Genomic DNA, 25,356 nt, shown 5'->3' on the forward strand with positions numbered 1-25,356 from the left:
CCCCATCTCGGTATCTCGCAAAACAACAACAAACAAACAAGATTCGCTAACGCCACGAGTTCCCTTCTTTCTTGTATAGTACCTTTCGCAAATGTCCCTCGCTATACTATCAGAGCAGCGGCTCAAGATAACATCTTAACATTCGACAGCATCACCCGAAACTTGCAGTCACATAAGTGGGTGATTTATTAGTAGTAAACAATAACAAGCGGGCACTTTCCACACCCAGTGCGGCGAGTGCAAGTGTGAGCCGATGCTCGGCGACGGTTTCTGCCGATCGATTGATGGATGTGTGGGGTTTAACGTCCCGAAACCACCACATGATTATGAGAGACGCCGTAGTGGAGAGCTCCGGAAATTTCGACCACCTTGGGGTTCTTTAACGCGCACCCAAATCTGAGCACACGGGCCTAGAACATTTCCGCCTCCATCGCCCCGCCGCGGTGGTCTAGTGGCTAAGGCACTCGGCTGCTGACCCGCAGGGCGCGGGTTCGAATCCCGGCTGCGGCGGCTGCATTTCCGATGGAGGCGGAAATGTTGTAGGCCCGTGTGCTCAGATTTGGGTGCACGTTAAAGAACCCCAGGTGGTCTAAATTTCCGGAGCCCTCCACTACGGCGTCTCTCATAATCAGAGTGGTTTTGGGACGTTAAACCCCACATATCAATCATTTCCGCCTCCATCGGAAATGCAGCCGCCGCAGCCACTGCCAATCATACTTATATAGGTAAACTGCATGCAACGAAAGTTCGGTCGCAAGTGTGCGCTTGCATACGTGTGTGATTTAATTTGTGCCTCAAGTTGCGCCGGTGATCTGTCTTGTCTTTGGGTCTTTGTGTTGTGACCTTATGTCTTCACCTCTTTCTTCTTTATATGTTTTTGTGTGTGATTGCGTAACAGCCGCATTCGTTACGGGAGTGAAGCAGGAGGTGAAGAGTATATACGTATAGAGAGAGCGCGCCGGTTCGACGGTGTAATAGTTTTCACGAACGCTATAAGCATCCCGCGTTTTGTAAATAGGGGCATGCGCTGTCGACATGCTGAAGCGCTTGTAGTGACGTCACGCCATGCTAGCTCCGGCCAGCACAATCCTCGCCACCACCGCCCTCTATGATCACAGGAAGACTGTTTTCATAAGTTTAAGAATGAAATAAGCTCTATCCCATGTGGGTTCATGCGTGCTGCCATTTAGATTGTAGCAAGGTTTTTGTAGGAGTCTTCAGGGACTATGGCACAGGGAAAATGTATACTTGTTTTCAACACTTTTTTCTAATGACGAATTTCGCATGAACCATTGCTTCTTTGACGAAGACGCACCTCGCTGGATCGCACGCAGGTGATCATGCAGCGCAGAAATTCCGCACCATGAGGACCAAGTACCAGGACTTGAAGCGCATGAACGATGCTTCGCGCTACTACGGAAAGTACGTTGGTCGGCCCAGGTGGCGCTACTACGATCTCATGGACGAGTTCTTGCGAGGGAACGAAGACACTCCGAACCCTGCACCCTCCGAGACACCAGTCATGTGAGTTTCCCGTATCATTGCCCGCTGCGGTACATAGATCCCATTGCCTTCTGGGGCAGCCTTAGGGTCGGTGTAGTATCCCTTTATCTGCATCCCTGCATTACTTTAGTGTTCCTGTATCTCTGTACGGCTATGTATCCTCCGAGAAACAAGTCATATTGGGAACTTATCGTACCATCGCCCGCTGTAAGATAAGTTCCGTTGGAGTCGGCAATGTGTGTGCGTCACACGAGATGTGTCCAGCGCCCTCTGCGTCCTGTTGCGTGTTTTTAAATAGCATCTTCCTTCGAAAGCGCCGCATGATGCGTCAGGTAAAACCAAGTCCAACTGTCCCAATAACTGACATAACAAAAAAAAAAGTCAACGATTGCTTTCTCGAAGGGCGTGGGTAACGGACGTAAATCGCGACACGTTACTGTGGTGCTTGTGCCTCTGGATAAAAAACAATTCATCTTTCGCCGTGTTGCATTTATACTGCACGTACGCCGCAGCCGAAAATTCCATCTACAGCGTGGCCCATGGAACACTTGGCTTGGTGCTTATCTCGTTGAGTCCATCAGGTACATGGTGCTAGTAACTCGATATTCCGCAAACGGCGAGTAATCAGCGGACAAGCTGAAACACTTTGCTTACCGTGTCTGCAAGCTATATTCGATTCTACGCATTACCAGTTCACTGAAAAGCTGTACCGTGTACACGGCTTCAACGGTTGGTAGCGATGGCTCTCGACGTGTAATTTAAACATACTGGCACTAAGCGAACGTCTCAGTAGCCTGCTATATCTATGCACTGTCAATTTTCAGTGCCCGTTTGATGACATAGACAAGCGACATAGGCATTAATTCCGCTCTGACTCTGTCATACCTGCGCCCATCGAGTGTTCATCCGCGTAGAAACGCGGTCGTAAGTTTTCGTATATAGGCAACCTGATTCAGCGACATTGCACAGAATTTCCCTAGAATTTAAACCCTGGGACACCTTCTAGAAAAAAAAAAAAGTATGACTTGAGCCATATGGGTCAGTCTTTGCTAATTACTCCTACTGACATTTCGGATTATCTCGCATTCTAGAACGCACTAATAAAATAAATGATTTCAAGACCTCTTCTGTTCGAACTAGCGTCCTGTAGAGAAGCTGATGTTTATGTCATCGTGGCAGCTTCATTTTAATGAGTTTCGTAGCGTAAAAAAAAGAAAAAAAGTGGTTACTCGAAACAAATTGAGCAAGTACAAAACATATATCAAACCGGAACAATGTGAAAAAAAACGATAACAACATGGTAATGTGCAGTTCTCTTACAGTAGTTCACATTGCAATAGAACGTTCTCCCACACAGTGACGTTTCTATAGTAACCACGATACGCTGATTGGTACATCATTGTGGTTACAGCACCACAAATCTGTTCGTCAAAGTGCTTATCCAGTTAAGTTTCAACTGAGAAGTACTTTAGCAAGGTGGTCGCTTTTTGCTGTAGATGTGTTGCAAACCATGGTCCAAGTGTACTTGGACCATGGTCTGAACCATGGTTCATGGAGGAAATTTCTAAACCCCTTAGGTTTGGAAATTTGAGAGGGCGTCTTTACACGCTGTTGTGACCGGCGCCGGAGCTGAAGAGGGAGCGGCGCTCCTTTAATCTTCAAACCAAACCGAACGACCGGCTGCCTACTGTTAGGACCGGCGCCAGGTCTGACAATGGATCGGCGTTCCTTTTGATGTTCCTTTTTAGTCGCCAAACGGGTTGGCGGCCTGTGTCCGCCATGTATTGTTCCCCCCTGGCCGGAGGGTGCGGCGTCTTGCCGCCACGACACCGTGAGCAGTTCGGGAGACCACAAGTGCAGCTTCTTCTTTGGAAGATGACGGCGGCGGCGGCGGCCGGAAATCGTCCCGCTAATTGAACGAGTCGTTCGGCGACCATTTGAAGCTTGTTTACGGCGGCCCTTTCGATGGATGCAGTCATCAACTTCAGACCCCTCGCCCAGCGACACCCCTTGACGAGGAGGAGCCACGTTCGTGCCACATGGCCGTGCAGTGACCACGCTTCAATTTTGAACGTTCACGTGGACCGTGCGTGCTCGTCACCCTCGCGGGTAATGTGTGATCCGTGGTTGGACGGTGCCCTCTGTACGCGGTCCCCGATCTAGGGATCTGGGGAGGACAGACCCTTTATAATGAGCCCCCACGGCTCATTCGGTGTGCTTTTTTTCGAGAAGAGAACCAGGCAGAACAGAGCAGAACCGAGCAGAACCATGTAGAACCAAGCACCATGGAGCGCTATGTTAGGAGTCATGTAGAGGCCTGCCACGTTTGAGGGCTCACCGTGTAGGGAGTTCGCAATGTATATATTGTAAATAAACCCTCTTCAAGTCTCTCTTCCTCCTGCCTCGACAACTTCATCCCGGACCTCCGGTGTCTGGAAACCCCGGTCGCAACAGCTGGTTGGCAGCGGTGGGATACGAGTCTGCGACGGAGAGCGACATGTACCGGAAGCCAGCCGAAAGCCCTGGAACTCGGCGGGATCGAAGCAGCGTACCACCACCGCACGTAATGGGGTGAGTGCCTGGCTTTGTGCTTGAGATATATCGAGTCTTTTGGCCTAGATTCGTTAAAAGATAGATATAACCAACAACTGCCTGGCCACTGTGGTTGTTATCTCAGCACAAGGCAGCACTGGATGATTATCTGAGCAAGTACGCTAAAGCAGGAAAGCTTAGATGATTCAATAGGAACAAGTGGTAATGTTTCAAAATTTCTAAGGGTACGTTGCGGGTTAAATTTTAGGATGTTGTAAAAAGCAGGAGTGAAAAATTAACAAGAAAAAGTAGAGAGGGATGTTGGCCACGTAGTGCTACTTGGGTGCTTAAGCTTGTGGTCTCCGCTGTGAGATTTGCCAGGCTTCAATTTCTCTAGACCCAGAATTGAAACGCTGGTGGGTTTGTGTTTTGTCACAGCTGAGCCAAAGCAAAGTAGTCGCCATGGATCTTACGAGATTGACAAGAGAGGACCTGCTGAACCTGTGTTGGGATCTGGAGCTAGATTTTAATGATGATATGCCTGCTTCTAAACTCCGCGAAGTGATTCTCGAAAGCAATAGTGACAATGAGGAAATCGAGCACTTCGGGAATATGTACTTATTGGACCAGGAGGAGGAAGTACAAAGGGCGCAAAGAAAGGAAAGATGGCGCCAGGAGGAATTGGAAGCTGAGCGCAGGCATGAAGAACATATAAAAAGGATGCAGGAATTAGATGAAGAGATAGAAAGGCTTAATTGTGAATTGGTGGCATTGCAGCAGAGTGGTCAATCCATAGATGTAGCGCACGAACGGTGCGATGTAGCGGCGGTGCCATTTGAGACCGAAGCGAAGGCTACAGGTCAGACATCTGTAGATGAAGTGCACGAACGGTGCGACGTAGCGGCGGTGCCGATTAAGGCCGAAGAGAGGGCTACAGGTCAGAAATTTGCAGATGTACCGCACGAACGGTGCGTTTCAGCAGCGGTGCCGTTTAGGGCCGAAGAGAGTGCTGCGGGTCTGATATCTGTAGATATAGCGGCGGTGCCGTTTGAGGCCAAAGAGAAGGCTAGTGCCTGTAAGGGAATGGAACAGGTTTTAACCCATTCTGAGGGAAAAGAGCTCGCGGTCACAGCAGGGTGTGAGGGTTCCGTGGTGGTGGAAACGAAGTTAAGATTAACAGAGTGTTCCATCGAACCTTGCAGCCCTGTAGACCATGTTGATGAGCGTCAGAGGCGGACGAAAGGCTCCAGGTTTGGCACCAAGGAATGTGCCAAACGGAGAAAGCGTCCGAAAAACAGAAGCGCGGCAAGGCTCGCGATCAGCGCGGCGCGTTTAACGAGGACCTTCAAACGGCGTGGCGGATTTGCGAGAAAAGGCCCGTTGTCTTCTCTGACTGGCTTAAATCGCATGCGTCTGAGCGGCCGGAGAGTAAGGAACAGAAGTGCGCAATCTACGCGGCCGCGGTCTAACGATGAACTGATAGGCAATCATCAGGACTGGGCGCGCGAGATGGCGGAGGAGCATATCGGTGATGAAGAACGTCAGAGTAGGACGAAAGGCTCCCAGGTCCGCACAAAGAAGCGTGCACAGGGGAGAAAGCGTCCGAAGGGCAACAAAAAGGCAAAGCTCGAGATGAGCACAACGCGTTTGAGTAAGGGTTTCAAACGACGTGGTAAAATCGCGAGAAAAGTGCCGTTGTCATCTCTGACGGGTCTGTATCGTATGCGTCCGAACCGCCGGAAAAGAAAAGCGCATCGTACGCGGCAGTGTTTGAAGGATAGATTGCTAGGCAATTATCCAGACAGTCCGCGCGAAAAATCAGATGAGCATGTGGGTGCTGGTGAGCATCAGAGATGGGCGAAAGGCTCCGTAGACGGCACCAAGAGACGTGCAAAACGGAGAAAGCGCCGTAAAAACAGGCAGGCAAAAATCGCGACGCGTTTGAGGAATGTATTCAAATGGCGGAGCGAAATTTCAAGAAAGTTGCCGTATCGCAAGCGTCCAAGCGGCCAGAGAACAAAGAAAAGAGAAGCGCATTGTGTGCGTAAGTGGTCGAGGGGCAAGAGACCCTTCCGTTGTTCTCGCGGTGCATTGGACGGGGTGCGGGGCAAAAGAGTCGGTGGTTTTCGAGGGGCAGGAAGCGACAGCAAGTCGGCTTCGAGGAACGTCGCGGGGTTCGGTAGCAGGGCGATTGACGCGTGTTGTAGACCCCGCTTCTCGAGAAAATCGTTCCGGGCGCGACCACCGCGAGTTCGACTCAGAGTTGTTGCGAACAGCTGTTAGCCTCTCGGAAAACGTCGACTCGGGACTGTTGAAAGGAACATTTTGTTTGTTTTTGTGATTTTGTAAATAACTCGTTTGTACTTTGTTTTCGTTAGCGCTCTATCATTTTGGTAGCCTATATGCGTTGTATAGATCTATTGGAAGGATAGTGACACGCATTAGAGCGTACAGAATTAGGCGTTTGTCATCGGCACCGGAGTTGGTTTGTATGCGTCCGAGCCGCCGGACAAAACGAAAAAAAAAAAGCACGTTGGGTAGAAAGGCAGACCCTTTCGTCGCTCTATCGACGGCATGTTTGATGGACTGCGGGAGTGCGAGGTACTCAGCGAGAGTAAGAACGCAGGTTGTCAGCGCAGAGCTTTGCGGGGGTCGGAGGCGAAGCGAATGGGTTTTGCCATTGTTCCATTTCCCGTTCGCCTAAAAAGACCCACAGGACGCGACACCGCGCGTTAGTCCCAAAAAGGAGTAGACATCCGTGAGCTTTTGACGATGGTCATTAGTGGATTTATTTTGTTTTGAAATTTGCTTTTGACTGTTTAAGTTGTTTTGGATTTTAATGTGTTTTTTAAGAATCTCGTCTACCAAATAGTGTTTAGGTAACACATTTTTTTGGTTTTGTTCATTTCTTGGGCGTTGTACGTTTAGCTAAGGTAAGCGTTGTGCGATTGCATAAACGACACGCATAGGAGCCTGCGTCATGGTAGATACGTGTAAATGAGCAGGAGCAACGTTATGAACTAATTATGACTGAGCGTAGAGACGCAAAGTTATTGCTTGCGAGATTTTTCAGGATTCATGCGAAACTTTTTTTGTTGTTCATTTAATGTTTTGTTCGCATGTGTCCGGTGTGTAAGAAAAGCTAGCTCGTGAGTTTATATGTATGCTTTGTGAAAGTGGCAACAGCAAGGGAACGGTTAGGTGGTATCTCCTCCAGGCAGGCGCACTGTGATGTGCGTTTGCGGATGTATAATAAAGAGGTTCCTAATGCAGGTGCAGCACGGCAGTTATGCTTTCGTCTTCTCAAGAGGAATTGACGACTGGCTTTGGCGGCACTAAATTTCGGGAACTAAAAGATAGCGTGAAGTAAAATGCTTCATTTTATGAGTATGATACCTGGTGGGTTACGGCGGATTACTCACGCAGGCACTCGGGTATGCCACGGTGAGCGCATCACTTGACAATTAGTTTTCTTGAAAGCAGTTTGATGGGAAGATTATTATCGGATCGGGATTAGGAGTTTTGGTGAAACCTCAGAGAAACGTCCCGATTGCTGCTTTGTGTTTGGTAATACTGCTTAAGTAAGGTTGCTTTTGGATAATTTGTCGGACTCGACGTGTCTCAGTGCGGGCAGGGTGCTCTCCCGTGCCTGTGGTGGTGTGTATGAATGCTTTTCCCAGAGGGGAGCCACAAGGAACGAGAGGGAAAGAGTCCTTGGCTGAGCGTCATCAGCAGTGGCCTGGAAGACAGCACTACACAGCGACACTTCGAGCAACCTGTGCAGCTGGTCACCCTCAGGTCGCTTCTCCCGCCGGCGGACGAGCTGTTGTGACCGGCGCCGGAGCTGAAGAGGGAGCGGCGCTCCTTTAATCTTCAAACCAAACCGAACGACCGGCTGCCTACTGTTAGGACCGGCGCCAGGTCTGACAATGGATCGGCGTTCCTTTTGATGTTCCTTTTTAGTCGCCAAACGGGTTGGCGGCCTGTGTCCGCCATGTATTGTTCCCCCCTGGCCGGAGGGTGCGGCGTCTTGCCGCCACGACACCGTGAGCAGTTCGGGAGACCACAAGTGCAGCTTCTTCTTTGGAAGATGACGGCGGCGGCGGCGGCCGGAAATCGTCCCGCTAATTGAACGAGTCGTTCGGCGACCATTTGAAGCTTGTTTACGGCGGCCCTTTCGATGGATGCAGTCATCAACTTCAGACCCCTCGCCCAGCGACACCCCTTGACGAGGAGGAGCCACGTTCGTGCCACATGGCCGTGCAGTGACCACGCTTCAATTTTGAACGTTCACGTGGACCGTGCGTGCTCGTCACCCTCGCGGGTAATGTGTGATCCGTGGTTGGACGGTGCCCTCTGTACGCGGTCCCCGATCTAGGGATCTGGGGAGGACAGACCCTTTATAATGAGCCCCCACGGCTCATTCGGTGTGCTTTTTTTCGAGAAGAGAACCAGGCAGAACAGAGCAGAACCGAGCAGAACCATGTAGAACCAAGCACCATGGAGCGCTATGTTAGGAGTCATGTAGAGGCCTGCCACGTTTGAGGGCTCACCGTGTAGGGAGTTCGCAATGTATATATTGTAAATAAACCCTCTTCAAGTCTCTCTTCCTCCTGCCTCGACAACTTCATCCCGGACCTCCGGTGTCTGGAAACCCCGGTCGCAACAACGCTTGCTTGTTTCTTCTCTAAGCTTGTGCCTCTTCTTTTGCGAATATTCGGATGACTACTGATATTAATTGGCCGTCCGTTTGTTCTCGTATTTCACTAATAAGCACTGCGCAGTGTTCTAAATCAACTGGACAGAAGTGATTCCATGGTCGAGAAAGTGTTGGGATGCATGGCACTGCCCATCCCAATTGCGAAAGGCAAAGAAAGCGCTGTTACGTTTTCTCAAAAGACACCGCGGTCTGTTTCATCGTTTGTGATGTGAAGCTGTAACGCGTCGGCCCAGAAAGTGACTTTTTTTCTTCTCATCCATAACTTTCTTTCCCCTCTCCCCTTCTCCAGTTGTCACACCTGTCCCGTTTATTAGGGAGGCGATCGCCGGGCTAATTCCAAGAGCCGAAGTATCGGCCCCCCGAACCGCACCACGAAAGCGTGGACAATTTTGAAGTGGTCCTTTTTGGCGCGCCAGCGGACGCCGGCTGTGGCCCAAAGAACAAGTCAGAGCCGAGAGTTGATAAACAAACAAATTATATTCTCAATAATGGCAGATCGAAAACAAAACACAGAAATGCACACTCCACAATAGTTGCATACAATATGTCACCAATCAAACCAATCAATCAACGTACTACACAACACAATCGGCCACACTCAAAACAACGGACACAGACAACGATACGCACTATAATGCAGTCGCATGCATTGAACAACCAAGACACTTAAGGACTAAAGAGATAGAAAACCTATTCAGTCCAAAGTCCTTGGAACAAAAGTCCGAATGATACTCTTCCGAGAATCACTCACTCAAAGTCCAGCGTTGTTGTCGTTCCGCAGCTCTCGAAGTTTCTCTTCCAGGAAACCTCGCCGAAGTTTCTCTTCCAGGAAAACTCCCGTCTTCAATAGGCCACTCTCCAAGCTTCAAACTTCTACGCCGGAAATCCGTCGGCTTCACACACGCAGCTGTTGCCCGCGTCTTCGCTCGATAGCGGTAAACCCACGCTCTTGCCTGTAGCTCGAGCCGTCCCTACGGACCAAAAACTTCGCCGACTCCACGGCGTAATTCCTACGCGCTCTGGCGTTAACTTCCGTCACCTCCTGTTCTGTCACTACGGGCAGAACCTTCGCCGACTCCACGGCGGAATTCCTACGCGCTCTGGCATTAACTACCGTCACTTCCTGCTTTCTCGTCTCGGCTGCTCGATTAAATACGTTCCGCGCCACCTTCCAGAATCTTCTCCTCATTTCGTCGGCGCGACGCGCAGCGAAGGCTGGGGAGAGGCACGAGACGGTTCGACTGCCCTCTCCGGAGAATGAGTCACTCGGTCTGACCCCGCCTCCTTCGTTCTAGAAAGATCGCGGCCTTACTGGGCCGCCGATGTGGGGTGAGGAGGTTCGTCTGCGAAGCCGTGCTTCTGCGGGGAGAGCGCGCGCCCGGGAGTCTTGGATGTTTGCTTTCTTTTTTTTTTCTTTTTACCTCGCGGCGTTTCCACCGCCCGTTGTCGCAAGGATTTGGCGGCGCGCTCCTTTTTTTAGCGCTCGTTCTGTGACACTGCCCCCCACTTTAAGAATATTATCTCATAATATTCAAAACCACACAAACGAGCGCGAAAAGTCACCACACACTCTCACAGACTGTAACACCATCAGTCGCTCATAACACTTCACATTCACAATAGATCACGCAATACAATCTTACATTGTAGTTCAATTCCACAACGCATGGAATATAGCCACAGGTACATGCCTACAACACTTCATCACACATTCCAAACAATACAAACGTACAAAGTTCTGTCTATACAACAATTATACAACACTTTACATCACATCATCGCACAGAACACTGACTCGCTCGACATCCACTTGAGACACAGGATAACAAGAACATTAACACAACATATGTCACTCAGCCCTGCCAGACACATTCTGATTCCACCTCAGCACCTATCCTGTGTGTTTCGAGCTGCGCTTGCGTCCTTTCTTGCGGTGCTCGCTCGATTTCTTCTTGTTTTTCCACGTTCCTTTTCGGCGAGCCCTTTCCAACGACGATATCTGAGGCGGCGTCTCAGCCATCGTTGTCACTTCTGACACCGTTAACGGGTCATTACATTCGACGGGTCCTGTCTGTTTATTTACCCGCTTGATAATGCCTCTACATTTTGCCCGGCTGGCCAACTCCGTCTCCTTTACACTGTCGGTCGGTTGAGGTCGTGCCGACGTAAGTCCGGTTGCTCGGCCCGTGAACTTATTCGACACGATCGTCTTCTCCTTCGCTGTCTCTTGCGCCGCAGCTGCACCTTGGGCTCTAGTGAGATCCGTCACGGGATGCTCCTCCACTGTATCTCGCGGCCGCTGTGTTGGCGAGGGCTCTATCTTCGGGTCTTCTCCCAAACATTCTGGATCACTTGGCCCTCGCGCCCCGTCGATGTTTCCGATGACAAGGTCATATAGGGGGGTCGTCATGCATAAAACAGTAACCTTCCCGCTGAAGTACGGGGTTTCCACCTCAATCTCTGCTTCGGGAAGCACCCGAGCTGTACAGTCAATTAGGCAAACCGGTTTCATTTTGCCTGTTAACTCACTTTCCCGTACCAGATTTCTCCGCACGATAACAGTGGAACTGCCGGTATCTCTTAACACCGTAATCTTTTTGCCCGCAACTTTTCCAGGCAGCGTTGGCATTCCTTTCGTAACACCGTTTGGCTGTTTTGACATTACGGCACCCACAATAGGAATTTTCTCCCCATTCTTCAACTCTACGAATCCATCAGTGACGGCATTATTATCAGATTTCGGTGCTGCTTGCACACAGGATACCTGGTGAGTTTGACTCACTCCGTTTCGACAAGCATCTGCTTTGTGCCCAGTCTGACCACACTTAAAACATTTTACTGTCGTAGGGCTCGTAAAGATTGTTCGACAGTTTTTCGCGCGATGACCCACTCGGTTGCACAGAAAACATCGCGGAATGCTCTCTGGTGCACGCTTCTTTTCTTCGGAAGCCAATTTCTTCGAGTCATCGGGACAATCCTTCTTGACCTTGGCCAAATTAGTGCCACCTTGCGCTTCCAGGAATTGATCAGTCAATTCAAGCATGTCTTCAAGTGAGTCAGCCTTCCTCTCTTTTAAGTACAGTGACAGGCTTGGGTGGCAACTAGTAAGAAATTGTTCTCTAATTAGCAGCTCTCTAAGCTCATCGTACTCCTGTGCTGTCCCTGAAAGTTCAATCCATCTGTCGAAATAATGGCAAAGTCGGGCGGCATACTGCGTAGCCGTCTCACCATCAGCTGGCTTTCCTGTCCGAAATCTGTCCCGGAAACCTTCCACGGTAAATCTAAATCGCTTCAGCAAAGCAGCTTTCACCTTTGCATAGTTGGCTGCATCGGTCGGCGTCAGCCTACCGTACACACTGAGCGCTTCACCACTCAAGCAAGTACTCAAAGCAGTTGCCCATTGCTGTTCCGGCCAATTCTGGCTCCTCGCAATCGTCTCAAATCTGTGGAGGTACGCGTCTAGGTCGTCCTTCCTTTCATCAAATGCTACGAGCAACTTGCTTGGGTTCAAGCGGAAGCCATGATCCTCTCGTTCGCTGCTTTCAACTCTAGCTTGGACGGGAGTTTCACTTCGCTGTTGCAAACGGAGCCGCTCGAGTTCCATCTCGTGCTGCCGCTGCCGCTCCCTTTCAGCCATCTCTGCTTCTCTTTCTTCTCTCGCCCTCTCAGCCGCCAGCTTTTCTCTCTCCAACTTCAACTGCTGCTCTCTTTCTTCCTTCGCCCTTTCAGCTGCAAGCTTTTCTCTCTCCAACTCCAACTGCTGCTCTCTTTCTTCCTTCGCCCTCTCTGCCGCCAACCTCTCTCTCTCCACCTCAGCTTCTTTTTCCGCTTTGGTTCTTTCGACCGCCAACCTCTCTTTTTCCAGCTCGGCTGCTTTTTCTTCTTTTTCCCTCTGGGTGACCCACTTCCGTAGTTCGGCGCCAGAAAGACCCATCTTTTCACCCAGAGCAACTAACTTTTCGAGATCCATGGTGTCTCGCAACTCTCAAATAAAACCTTGCCGCGTGCAAAAAGTATCTGCCTAAATCAGTCTATCGGAACACTCCCCTGCACTCGTTAACGAGAACACTGAACAACACACAAAATCGTTCCGATAGCACTATCAACAACTCGAGGCTCTTTCTCACTACTTTGGACACACTGTGCACCAAAAGGTCCTGTTTCGCGGACGCCAGATTAATTGTCACACCTGTCCCGTTTATTAGGGAGGCGATCGCCGGGCTAATTCCAAGAGCCGAAGTATCGGCCCCCCGAACCGCACCACGAAAGCGTGGACAATTTTGAAGTGGTCCTTTTTGGCGCGCCAGCGGACGCCGGCTGTGGCCCAAAGAACAAGTCAGAGCCGAGAGTTGATAAACAAACAAATTATATTCTCAATAATGGCAGATCGAAAACAAAACACAGAAATGCACACTCCACAATAGTTGCATACAATATGTCACCAATCAAACCAATCAATCAACGTACTACACAACACAATCGGCCACACTCAAAACAACGGACACAGACAACGATACGCACTATAATGCAGTCGCATGCATTGAACAACCAAGACACTTAAGGACTAAAGAGATAGAAAACCTATTCAGTCCAAAGTCCTTGGAACAAAAGTCCGAATGATACTCTTCCGAGAATCACTCACTCAAAGTCCAGCGTTGTTGTCGTTCCGCAGCTCTCGAAGTTTCTCTTCCAGGAAACCTCGCCGGAGTTTCTCTTCCAGGAAAACTCCCGTCTTCAATAGGCCACTCTCCAAGCTTCAAACTTCTACGCCGGAAATCCGTCGGCTTCACACACGCAGCTGTTGCCCGCGTCTTCGCTCGATAGCGGTAAACCCACGCTCTTGCCTGTAGCTCGAGCCGTCCCTACGGACCAAAAACTTCGCCGACTCCACGGCGTAATTCCTACGCGCTCTGGCGTTAACTTCCGTCACCTCCTGTTCTGTCACTACGGGCAGAACCTTCGCCGACTCCACGGCGGAATTCCTACGCGCTCTGGCATTAACTTCCGTCACCTCCTGCTTTCTCGTCTCGGCTGCTCGATTAAATACGTTCCGCGCCACCTTCCAGAATCTTCTCCTCATTTCGTCGGCGCGACGCGCAGCGAAGGCTGGGGAGAGGCACGAGACGGTTCGACTGCCCTCTCCGGAGAATGAGTCACTCGGTCTGACCCCGCCTCCTTCGTTCTAGAAAGATCGCGGCCTTACTGGGCCGCCGATGTGGGGTGAGGAGGTTCGTCTGCGAAGCCGTGCTTCTGCGGGGAGAGCGCGCGCCCGGGAGTCTTGGATGTTTGCTTTCTTTTTTTTTCTTTTTACCTCGCGGCGTTTCCACCGCCCGTTGTCGCAAGGATTTCGCGGCGCGCTCCTTTTTTTAGCGCTCGTTCTGTGACACCAGTGCAGGGTAGGCTACCGGTGCTCAGCCCATGGTTAATCTTCCTGCCTTTCTGCTTATTTTCTCTCTCTCACTCTAAGGACGCCGCTGCTCAAGTACCAAAAAGGCACCCACGGTTAAGCCATGCGAGACAGGTCTATAGAAAATAGATGTATGCGATATAGTGTTGTGTTTACGCTTTGCGCACCCGAGTTCTCGACTGCGTGAAAACGACGTTGCGCCGCTGCATAAACGAGGCGTATACCGAATGTTCACGAAGCTGTCCTATATACCTTTGTGCAGGGTCATCTCAAACATCTGCTCTGTTGCGGAACAGGCCCCTGCTGTAGCAGGCACTCAGGGTGAAGGCTTGATAGACCCGGAAGTGTGAGTATATATTTATATTCCCAACCAAACCGAGGCGTTGCCAGTAAGTAACGCTCACTTGCAGCCCCAAGCGCTGTCCGCACATTATTTATTTATTTATTTATTTATTTATTTATTTATTTATTTATTTATTCATTTATTTATTTATTTAATGATCTAGTCGTTTATTTATGTTGTTACAACCTGAAGCCAGACTGTAAAATTAAGAATTAGTATTCAGTGTTTTTGCCGCCTTTCTGCTATACTGCATCCTTTTTCGTGTTACAACGTGTACCTGTCTCGACATATCTGCTTCAGCTCTCTGTCCTTCCCATGTTTTTTTTTGTTTTTTTTAAATGCTTTCTGCAGATGTTCTCCCGAAAGCTCTGTAAGCGACGGGCCCGAAAAGAAGTAAGCGGTTACAGCTGCCATTAACGCACGTCACGTTTTATAAATCGGACTCGAGGCATTGGCGCGATCAACTCTTGTCGTATACGTGCAGAGGCCTTATTACCTAAGCCGTATAGCCTTATAAGCGCATTTTTTTACAATGGTTGCCCGACATTGTGGAATCAGTGGCGATCACCTCGCCGATGACGCTTCACAATGGGCCTGCAGGACACACAGGTATACTTCAGGCGACGTGAAGGCATGCGCGTTGTCAGCGTTAACTTAGCATTCTTGATTGAAAAGTTGCAAGGGCCATGTTTTCAATAAAGGAAACGTAACCAAGCCAGATTGTTTTGGTTGAACGTTTGACCAAAGGTGTATACTTCAACCTTTAGTGGTTTTGTCGCCGTGGATAAAAAAAAACAACTCGGGTGTGCAAAAACGCTTAAACAAAAACCACAATGCTCATAGCAGACAGCTCAGTATTGTTTCTAAATAAAGATACTACGAAACAAGGATCAAAACGACCTGATGGATGTCAAAGCGTCCATAACAGGCGGCTTACTCTAATGCCAAAAAAAGATGACTCCAATCAGGACAGCGGAGCTGTAAACTACACCCAGAATGCTCAGCTACGTCGCTTGAACAGCATTCCGCTTTATAACTGTGTACAAACGTGAGATATGCGTCTGACCATCGCCGAGAGTGATGGACAAGACGTGCGTTCGATTTTGCGGACCGACCATGCATGCCGTTTCATCGCGTACACACAACCGTGGTTCGATGCGTTCGTGGCCCTGGCGCATCGCTTGGTGTGGCAAGTCGTCGACGTCGTCCATCCACACTAAACGAAAATGACCTGAAATAACCTCAAAAACTGGGTAAACCATTTGTCCTCTAGCGCACTACCTTTCCTGGGTTTTTTTTTACCACCTACTACCGAGGTAAAAATTTACTCTCGTGCTAACTGAGTTTTTGAACGTAGGGAGAGTAGTAAATATTTACCCCAGTGAGGTTTTCAGCGAGTATAGAGGGAGTAAATTTTTACTACCTTCACAAGGTTTTTGAGGTGATTACTGGGAGCTATTTCTGGTGGTAAAAAAAATAAAAATTGACGGGTTCATTCGGCCAGAGACGACAAATTTATTGAATAGCAGAACTGATTGAATTTATTGAACGGCAGAATTGGTGACACATAGATTCACATACAGACAAACACGCACACACAACAAATGCAGAATAATACACCACTAGAACAGGCTGCACGCGTTGCTCGACTACACTTCGACAATCCGGTATATATATAGTCACGACTTTTTGACCGGCCAAGTAGTACCGGTAGGAGAGCTCTTTTTTCCATCGATTAACAACAACGCTTGAAGGTGCAAGCGTAAGCTTCAGGTAGGCTGCAGGGCACTAAATGTCACACCAACCTTTTAATATAAATCTACACGATCTCACCTTTTTGATTATCCAATAATTGCTTGGCACACCGGGCTCTTTGCCCCACGCGTGTTAGCACTGCTGATGCACAAGTCCATAAAATATACCTAAGTACACACAAACCATAGTAGCTCAATGATTTTAATTGAGCGACGGTGCACAAACACAGTAGCAGCACGCATTCATCACAACGGGCGTAGAGGAACGGTCCACGCCTGCACACAAGCTGCTTACCGACGGCGTTCTAGGCCTTTTCGAGGAGCACGGCTATCCGATGAAACACAGCTGGCGATCACAGAACACATATCCTGTGCGAATTTCGTCGTCATTTCAGACACAAATGAACACGTGACCGCTATCTTACGGGGACGGGGCGGTGTATGCATACTTCCAATGAAAGATCACCGTCCGGGTTTTCTTCGTGCTCACCGGCAGCCGCTTGCTGGTTCCTTCTGCTTCGTATAGGCTTCGCGCTACATGTTTGAGAACAGTTGGTGCATGAGGTGGGCGATCCGGGCAGTACATTACTCATGCAGACATCGCCTACTGCGGAACAAAATATATATGCGATGCTTCTTTCACCTGCCCCGGCGACACACTCCCACTGGTCACTGGCGGCCGCGGCTCGGTGCCGACGACAGAGTGAAGCATTTTGCTTATTGCTTCTCCAGTAGGCAAGCACGGACGATGACACCAGATTGATTTTGTTACCACTGGCAGATCTTCGCGATTCGGCTCGGAAGCGAGATATCCGCGACGTGCAGGTTCGGGGGCGCTCGGAAGCGCACAATCGCTCGATGATGTAGGAAACACGTGAGATCCATCAGCCCAACGAGATACACAGATGCCGAGCTTCTTGCACCGTCTGTCTCCAAGACCACCGCCGAGCAAAAGCCAACAATTTGCGAAAATATGCAGGACAACTTTCCACAGCAGGTTTTCTTTCTTTTTTTCCTTCTTTTGAGATCCCCCCCCCCCATCTTTTTTTCTTTTTCGCTCACAGAATGCTGTTCTCGCTTGTTGTGCCTATGCTGCCCCCAGTTCCAGTGAAAGTGTGTTGACTCGAGGTCAGCCCTGAGGCACGGCGATACCCCCCCCCAAAAAAAAAAAACTGTGGTCTTCGCGTACCTTCATGATTCACTGAGAGCGTCACAATGGGGGCATGGGGCAAAAGCCACCGAAGCAGCTGCACCTTGCAGTCACGTGGTAATAAACCCTGAAACGCAGGTTAAAAATCACGTGATAGAAAACTCCCTACGTGGTAAAACTTGATTTTGACATCTTTTTACTACTTGCCTCAGAGGTGGTGGTAAAACTATGTCATGTACCATCTTTTACTCCCACACGAGGTAGTAATTTTAAACCCGAGAGAGTTTTCAGAGGTCATGAGCCGGAAAAACCCCAAACTTGGATAGTTTTTGCTTACAGTGTCGTGGCAAGTTGTCGTCGATGGTCCCTTTCGTCCGGGAGGCGTTCGGAAGTCTGTGGGTCGAAGCGAATGTTGTTGAACTCGTAGAGCGGACTCTGGACGAGGGCGTCGATTAAATTTGGGAATTTCAGAACTTTGCGTTGCAAAGCAGTGTGACGCGTCGCTGCATTTTGGGTCGATCACTGACGATGCGCTCATCACGATGTCCAACTGAAGATGTGCTTCATAAGGATTTCGTTTTCGTCGCAGGAGAATAAAGCAAGAGCCCCAGCACGACGAAGAGGTGTCGTGGGACGCGAACGACAGCGTCGAGGATCAGCTGGACGGCGAATCGTCGGGCGGCAACCAGGCCCCTGGGCGAGTGCACGACTGGAAGGCGACGTCAGAGGACACTACGGATGCGTCGATGGCGAGCACCTCAGCGCCCCCCGTTGTTGCCGGGTCGCAGCAGGACGCGTTCCACTACTTTGGTATGATGGTCGCCGACAGGCTGCGTCGGCTACCCAGGGGCACGTCCCTCCGAGCGCTGAACGCCATGCACCAAGTGCTATTCGAACACGAAATGTCGGTCGATTCCTGAGCCACGTGCCAGCGTGGCCGTCTTACATTGTATTCAAAATGCGAAACGCAGAAGAAGACAACAGACCAAAAGGAAGACACACACACACACACACAGACACAGGGCACCTTTAAACCCTTTTATTTCTTCGTCGTCTTCGCGCCTTTTATGACGAATAACGCGATACCAACACGTCCAGTTGTTTTCGCTCACATCGGTGTTTCAGATTTCATTTTTCACGTGTAAGGACTCGCAGGGACCTTTATTGGCGCGCATCTTGTGAGAATTTGGGTCTCGCCATGGACCATCGATCATTTAAGAGAACCGAAAGGTGGGTGATCTGGAACCTATCCATTCTGATGTATACCATACAGACTGAATAAAAAACACTAATGAAGAAGGCTGTACAAGCACTAGGGGTACAATGCGATACAAGCGCACAAATGAATCTTTGTTCACAGGTCAGCGCTTGCACCGCGACGTCGTTCTTTCGTGTTTTACTCGTTTGTGCATGCGCTCCAAAAATGATATCCTTCTTTCAATGACTCCACCGCAATGCCGTTCTTCGTCAAAACCATTTCATCGCTGTTCGTGGCATCTTTGAGTCGTCATCGAGGTTCCGTCTTCCCGCTCATCGCAGCACTTTTCGCGCCTACGTATACGAACGCCCGCCGACCTCAACGATTTATCCCACAGATTAGCGACCAGTTCCTTCACTATAGACAAAGGAAGTGACGGCATCGCAACTCACCAAGAGTAGTTTCGTAATAACGAATGTTGCATGGGGACCCAACCTTGGAATGTGCAATTCCGAATGTCGACATTAGACCTTCTTCAGTTTTGTGCATCCAGTGAGCACGTCTCATATCTTTCAATAGAGTGGGCAATTTTAGAACATTGTTTCACTGAAAGCCTACCATGAGAGGACGGCTTTCGAGCAGTTCTTGGGTGGTATCAGGAAAGAACGAGTTGAGGCTGTAATTCCGTGTCTAGTCAGATCTGCATCTCTGTTCATTCATTCACAAAACTTTATTTGTGTCCCGAAGCCCGGTCTTTTCAGACCGAGGCGGGCCGCGTCCACGTCGATACCGTCGGGCCGAACCTTGTGGCGTCATCGTGGACCTTCTGGACTGCCCGTAGTTGGACTTGATAAGACGCGCTTCGCACCATCGTCTGCCAGTAAAGCCACTGTTCTTCAAGGTCGGCTAGAGTCGCGGGACAGCCCGCCAGCATGTGTCTAATCCCAATGGTGCCATCGCACGCGTCACACTCGTCTTGAATTTCACTGTCAGGGAGAATTTTATGTAGAAAATACGGAGTTGGGTAAGCTTCCGGTTTGCAGTAAACGTAGCGTGACTGTCTGAGCCCTGTTCAAGTTTGCGCGTGGCAGTGGGAATCGCCTACGCCCCAAGTAAAAAAATTTTGTGATGTCGTTGTAAGTGATTAAATTATCTTTATAGCCCCCGGAATGGTAGTGGGCATCTCTGTTGACAAAGTTCACGTTGCACGACTTCTCCCACGCGTGGCCTTGCAGTAAGTTAGAAGTGTGGCAGCTTGGGCTAGTTGGTATGGTATGACGATAGAGCTCGTGTCCTTCGAGTCCTTCTTGTATCTGTGTCGTCGTTTTGTTCTCGCGCTATAACTATCGTCTTGCAGTAAGAGCACGGGTGCACTTACATCTCACGCGCATGTAGGGATGTAGACATATGACGTCGCATCCATCGCATACTTGTGCTCCTTGAGCGCATATGGGTCGAAAATACTCCTATTACGAGCAACCTGGACATGGCAGTCGCTGGAGGAAGATACAAGTGCTTGTACATCGTACTTCAGGGTGTGTTGGACCACAAACAAGCAACAAGTCGTCGTCCTTTTCTTTTTTCTTTCTTTTTTTATTATGGTACGTGCGTTTGAGACACGTTGGGCGTGTGCTTAATATTGAATGTCAATCCTCAATAAAGATATTTGTTTCCTATAACTGCTCTGTTGTTTTTTTTCAACAGGAGCGCCACGGCCAGGCGGTGCAGACAATGCTTGATTCAAGGCTTAATATTGAGTAATAAGTCTTCAAGGCTTCGTGCTCGGGGTCCCGAGAAGTCCAGAGCAGCTCCTTATGAACTTTTACAAGGTCGTAGGCAAAACGCATATCGTCGTACGTTCCGCTATTGCACATCTTGGAAATGATCACCTCTGCATACTGAAGGCCAGAAGGTGCGTTTTCAGGTGTTATCGTTTGGGGTTTTCACCGTTCGTTTTTAGATGTTATCGAGCCACTGAGAGGAGTAGCAAATGCGTACCCTTAATGGACAAGGAGAGAGTGACAGTCGGCCGGGAAAGCAACGGGTGTTAAGGACATCTGGTCGAAATCAAGAAATGGGCACGGCATGCAGCGCGTATAGGCAAAATATGTGCTGCAGGTCACCGAGAGTTACAGACTAGATTACAAGAGAAGGCAAGAGTGCGAGGGGAAGACAGAACATTATATGAGATGGAACCCTGTGTTCCGGAACGTCTCTTCACTCAAGGCTTCACCTTGGCTTGAGAAGATCGACGGGAGCGCCGTCTCTCGGCCGACGGAGTCACTGCTTGTCAGCGATAGTATGCTGCGACTCTTGAGAAGCGCAGCGTCATTTGCGGCCGAGCAGCGGCGCTGTACTCAACTATGTCGAGAGAAGTACGAAATTGGTCTGTATAAGGTGACCTGTAATGAGGTGGTTTGGTCAATGACATTGTGACTGTATGTGGGCTTAAAAATACGTGCTGTAAATTGTATGCATAGAAGTTGCGACAACGGTTAGCTCTACGTATAGAGAGCGCGATGGATGTAGTACGAATGCATAATATAATGAAGTATGTTGACGTCACTAGCTCTGCCGCCCCACCTGCTGTACACTTGGGCACATTTGAAGATTTGCAACCAGCGACGCGTGCTATATACAATAAGCTCCTGTAGCAACGAGGGTCTCTAAAGAGAGGCGTTGATACGAACCAATATAGGGCACATTATGCGAAGACTGTCAGTTCTAATATTATAATAATAAAAAAGTAACATTGTTCCTTGAACGAAAGAAGGGGAATTCAAGGAGTAGTTTTTTTAGACCCAGCCGAATGCATAAACCAACAAATAACGAGGCCAAGAAAGGCATAGAAGACGTTATCTGTGGTCATTTAACTGTACTGAAGCAACTATGATATAGATGTGAAGAATTAATGTGGACAAAAAGAGAACTTGCCGCCGACGGTGACCGATTGAGCTAAGCGGCGGTCGCCCTGCCGTCGATGTAACAATGGCACGTTTATATACATGTACACGCTAAAGTGACGAAAGAGACGACCGTTGCTAAATCTCAACTCGTTCAGCATCGGACACGTTCTCCGAATGTCACAGGTCCGGCCCTGCTTGCGGTAAGTTGTCTTCAAGTTCGTCCACATTTTTTCCCAATTATAATAATTACTTCAACAAATAAAAAGGAAACTAAAAGTATATAACGTCTCCTCTATAGCTGTTTTGGATCCATTGTCTCTTGGTTTCCACCAACACCATTCTCGTGTGAAATGACGGTTCCTTTAGGATAAAAATTGGGGACGATAAGGGAGTCGAGGTCCGAGTAAGCTTCTCAGAAGTGCTTTTTCCAGCTTTCTGATTCCCCACATTCCAATATAGTGTGGGAAGGACGAGAAGCCGCTCACAACACGTTCCACAAAAATAAAAGCTTCTTCACACATCAACAAGTTCTGCCCGCGGTAATCGAAATAAAGGCGCGCGGAACAAAAAAAAAAACGGCATTTGTTCATCTTTCGAGGCACTTTCTCACATCTAGGTTCGAAGAGGTGTACTATTTCTTTGGCCTGATTTCCGGCTATTTTTTTTTAACCTTATCGACAGCGGTTTGTGGCTAGTCAGCACGCTTATCACTGCAATGCGTAAAGGAACCTGGCTTTGATAATTATTTGTTGCCACAAATTTCAATGAATTCTTTATAGCGCGTACACAAATGCCACGTGTGAGGCAAACGCCATTCACCATTTCTTTGGGGATGATTATTATGATGACTATGCCTCTTTCATGGCTCATACGAATTCAGAGGGATTGGACAAGAATTTATTATATGACTTATTGAGACATCGAGTATTAGATATTGATAACAAGAAAGAAGAAAAAGTTTGCTTGAAAACTGAAAGAGCGCAATAATTATTTTTGTCTTCGTCTTTCTTTCTTTGTTTCTTTCCTTCTTTCTTTATCTCTTGCTCTCTTTCTTCCTTTCTTTCTTTCTTGATTTGTTTCTAGACTTTGTTTTTCTTCACTATTCTGTCTTTGATATTTTCTTTCTCTTTTTCTGTATGGTACTCTGTACTCCTTTTCCTTGTCAATCTGCGCATCACTCCTCCTCACCCCACTTCTCTTTCCAACTCCTTGCTAAAGTATACTGCACGTTCTTATGCCATCCGCCTCAGTTCCCCTTTCCTTCAGCTTTCGCACCTCCTCACCCTGGCTTCCCTTCCCCATCCCTTTGCTAAATTATACTATACGTGCCTATGTCGTGGTTTACCCACTCCCCTCTTTCCCTTCCTCCTTACTGTCACTTCTCTTTCCCACACTCTTCTCATACTACACTGCACGATTGTGCTATGCAGGGATCCGCTGCATACCCGCGGGGTTTCCTCTCGACTCACCTGGCCTTATACCTGACTTAAACGGCTCCACTATTAGAATGAAAAGTTAACTGAAATTTATAACAATTTCATGTATGAGGGGACGTTAGACTCGCTATATCGAAGAAACAGAAGCGAGGTGTTGTCACCTTTCTAATGGGACAAATGATGCCATGACTATCGAGATAAAAATGCAGCGACCATTAAGCGATTAACTGCAGCTAAACAGTTCACCGTCGACAATGTGCAAATATTGTAAACAGAAGAGCGACTAATAAACGCAATCAGCGGTGTTTATTGATGGTTCCCTTTTCCTACATTTTCGTTTATGTTCAAGTTGACTGCGAGCGGCTGTGTATATGAGTTGCATAACGTAACAGCGACATATGGAAGCGCTTCTGGCCAAAGCATTGAACTTGGAATGATTGGCAGGTGACCGGAGATAGAAAGCAGACACGAAGCGAAAACCCATACAGCTGGTCTGCCCTTTTTGCCCTTGTTTCCTCGCGACGATGTGTCCGTAACATTTCAAGATAGAAACAACAGAGTGCCACGTTATACACGCAAGTTCAGAAGTGCAGCTATACAGCAGGTTTATTCTGCAGCAATTACGTGCGATGCAATCATTGCCCAAAGTGTGATTACATTGCTGATTACGCCTTTGAATGTTGTCGAAGTTGACACCAGGTGTCGCGTAAACGGGAAGAGCTAACATTCACTCGACGGCAACTCGTAGCTACGCAAAGAAAACTTCGTTAATCTGTGGAAGTAATTTCCCCTTTCTTCCTTTTTTACGAAGTTTTCTGCTCCGTGCATGCTTTCACGGAACATGTTCGTCATATAGCTTGCACTAGATGATTTTCATGACGTCACCTTACAATATTGTTTGAACATTTGCTCGAGCTTGTTTTAACCTTTTGAGAGGTAAGCGTTCACATGACGACGTATACTGTGTAAGGAGCTGTCTGCTTCTCTGCACAACAGCTGATTATCCATGAGTGTGGATGCACTTTCGGAAACGAACATTGTTGGTGTTGAGTAGGACAGAGTGTGGGGCTGGTTGGTCTCGCATCTTAATAAATTCACATTATAGGGTGAAAGAAGACGAGCCCTATAATGTCTATACGAGACAGACGAGAACAGCAATTGTGTCCTCTTCCGCTATAGTTTTTGTGAGCACCTTCACTTGCGCAAATATGAGCTTGCTAAAATGTTTGGCGTTATTCGCTGGTCAGAAAAGACTGTTTGCGCGGAGGGAAGGTAAATATCAATTAAGACTGCGTGAAAAAGTTCGAAAAGAAGAATAGGTATTCAGGTGTGCCAGCACAAGCACGTAGACAATGATATTTAAATGCAATGCTCGTTTTTGGTACCATGCACCAATCAAACTCTTTCATCGGGGTGTTGTCCGCTAAAGGCGTGCTCGATCACGTGTTTATTTATTTATTTATTTATTTACTTATTCTAGTTTAGTGCTGTTAGCCCTATCGGGCTGTAACAGGGTGGGACAGTTTACAATACAGAAAAAGTAAACAAAAACAACAGTTACATCTACGGAGATCTTACCACGTACGTTTTTTGTTTGTTTGCTATAACTGTTCCTGCCACTTAACACAGGTGCAAACCCCTGCAGATGGCATGAACCATAGTTTTGAATAGTCAAGAGCAGCACCACCAAGACTAAAAGACGACTCATGTTTGGCCTCTACTAGTAAAAAACGCGCATGCGCACCGAGTACACGGCAAAAACGAAAAATTGAAATTAAATCATATATAGCAGAAGCGGCGAAACCAGTGTTACTTATTGCACTAAATAGTTGCTAACTATATACTAAAGTGCCTATACTCTTCCAAGCAAGGTAATGTTTGAATACTTAAAAAAATCGCTGTTAATTGTTTAAAAGAGGATGATGTTATGTGCGACTAACGAAGTTACGAAGCAACGAAGTCGTTTCAAAGGAGAAGGACCACGGTCATGCAAAGACACGTACCAAGAGGATCACGATTCGCTCACTGGCTGCATCACCATATACATGCAGCTTCTGTAACATGCTATAGCACTTCATATAAACGCATGCAGGGACATTACAAGGCATGGTTGGAACCACCCGAAAAAAAAAAATTGTGGCTGCACCCTTGATGTCTACGAGGACGGCATTATTTATTTATTTTATTTATTTATTCGAGTACCTACAACGCCCAGTTTGGGCATTACAGTAGGGGGGAGCAGACATAAAACTTGAAATTGATACTTATAGTAGGAGTAACGAATAAAAAAAAGTAGAACTTCACAGAAGGAAAAATCCAACCGAATTAGCCTACAAAGTTCTGCTAAAACCACTTCGCTCGTGGAACCAACTCTATACTCCGTTTCATACATGAGGTGCAACGCTGT

General features: G+C 48.3%; 1 protein-coding gene across 3 annotated transcripts in view; it reads left to right on the plus strand.

Moving 5' to 3' along the window:
- The window catches only part of LOC119167895 (retinol dehydrogenase 12), a 159,527-nt gene that overhangs the window by 10,698 nt on the left and 123,473 nt on the right, over positions 1 to 25,356 (plus strand). For all 3 annotated transcript variants that reach the window (XM_075867259.1, XM_075867261.1, XM_075867260.1), the window contains exons 2-3: positions 1,335 to 1,524; positions 14,425 to 14,508. In XM_075867259.1, the coding sequence (XP_075723374.1) occupies positions 1,335 to 1,524; positions 14,425 to 14,508 (274 nt within the window). The remainder of the gene's footprint in view (positions 1 to 1,334; positions 1,525 to 14,424; positions 14,509 to 25,356) is intronic.

This window comes from Rhipicephalus microplus, chromosome 6 (genome assembly GCF_043290135.1).
Source record: "Rhipicephalus microplus isolate Deutch F79 chromosome 6, USDA_Rmic, whole genome shotgun sequence".
In the NCBI taxonomy this organism is placed as follows: domain Eukaryota; kingdom Metazoa; phylum Arthropoda; class Arachnida; order Ixodida; family Ixodidae; genus Rhipicephalus; species Rhipicephalus microplus.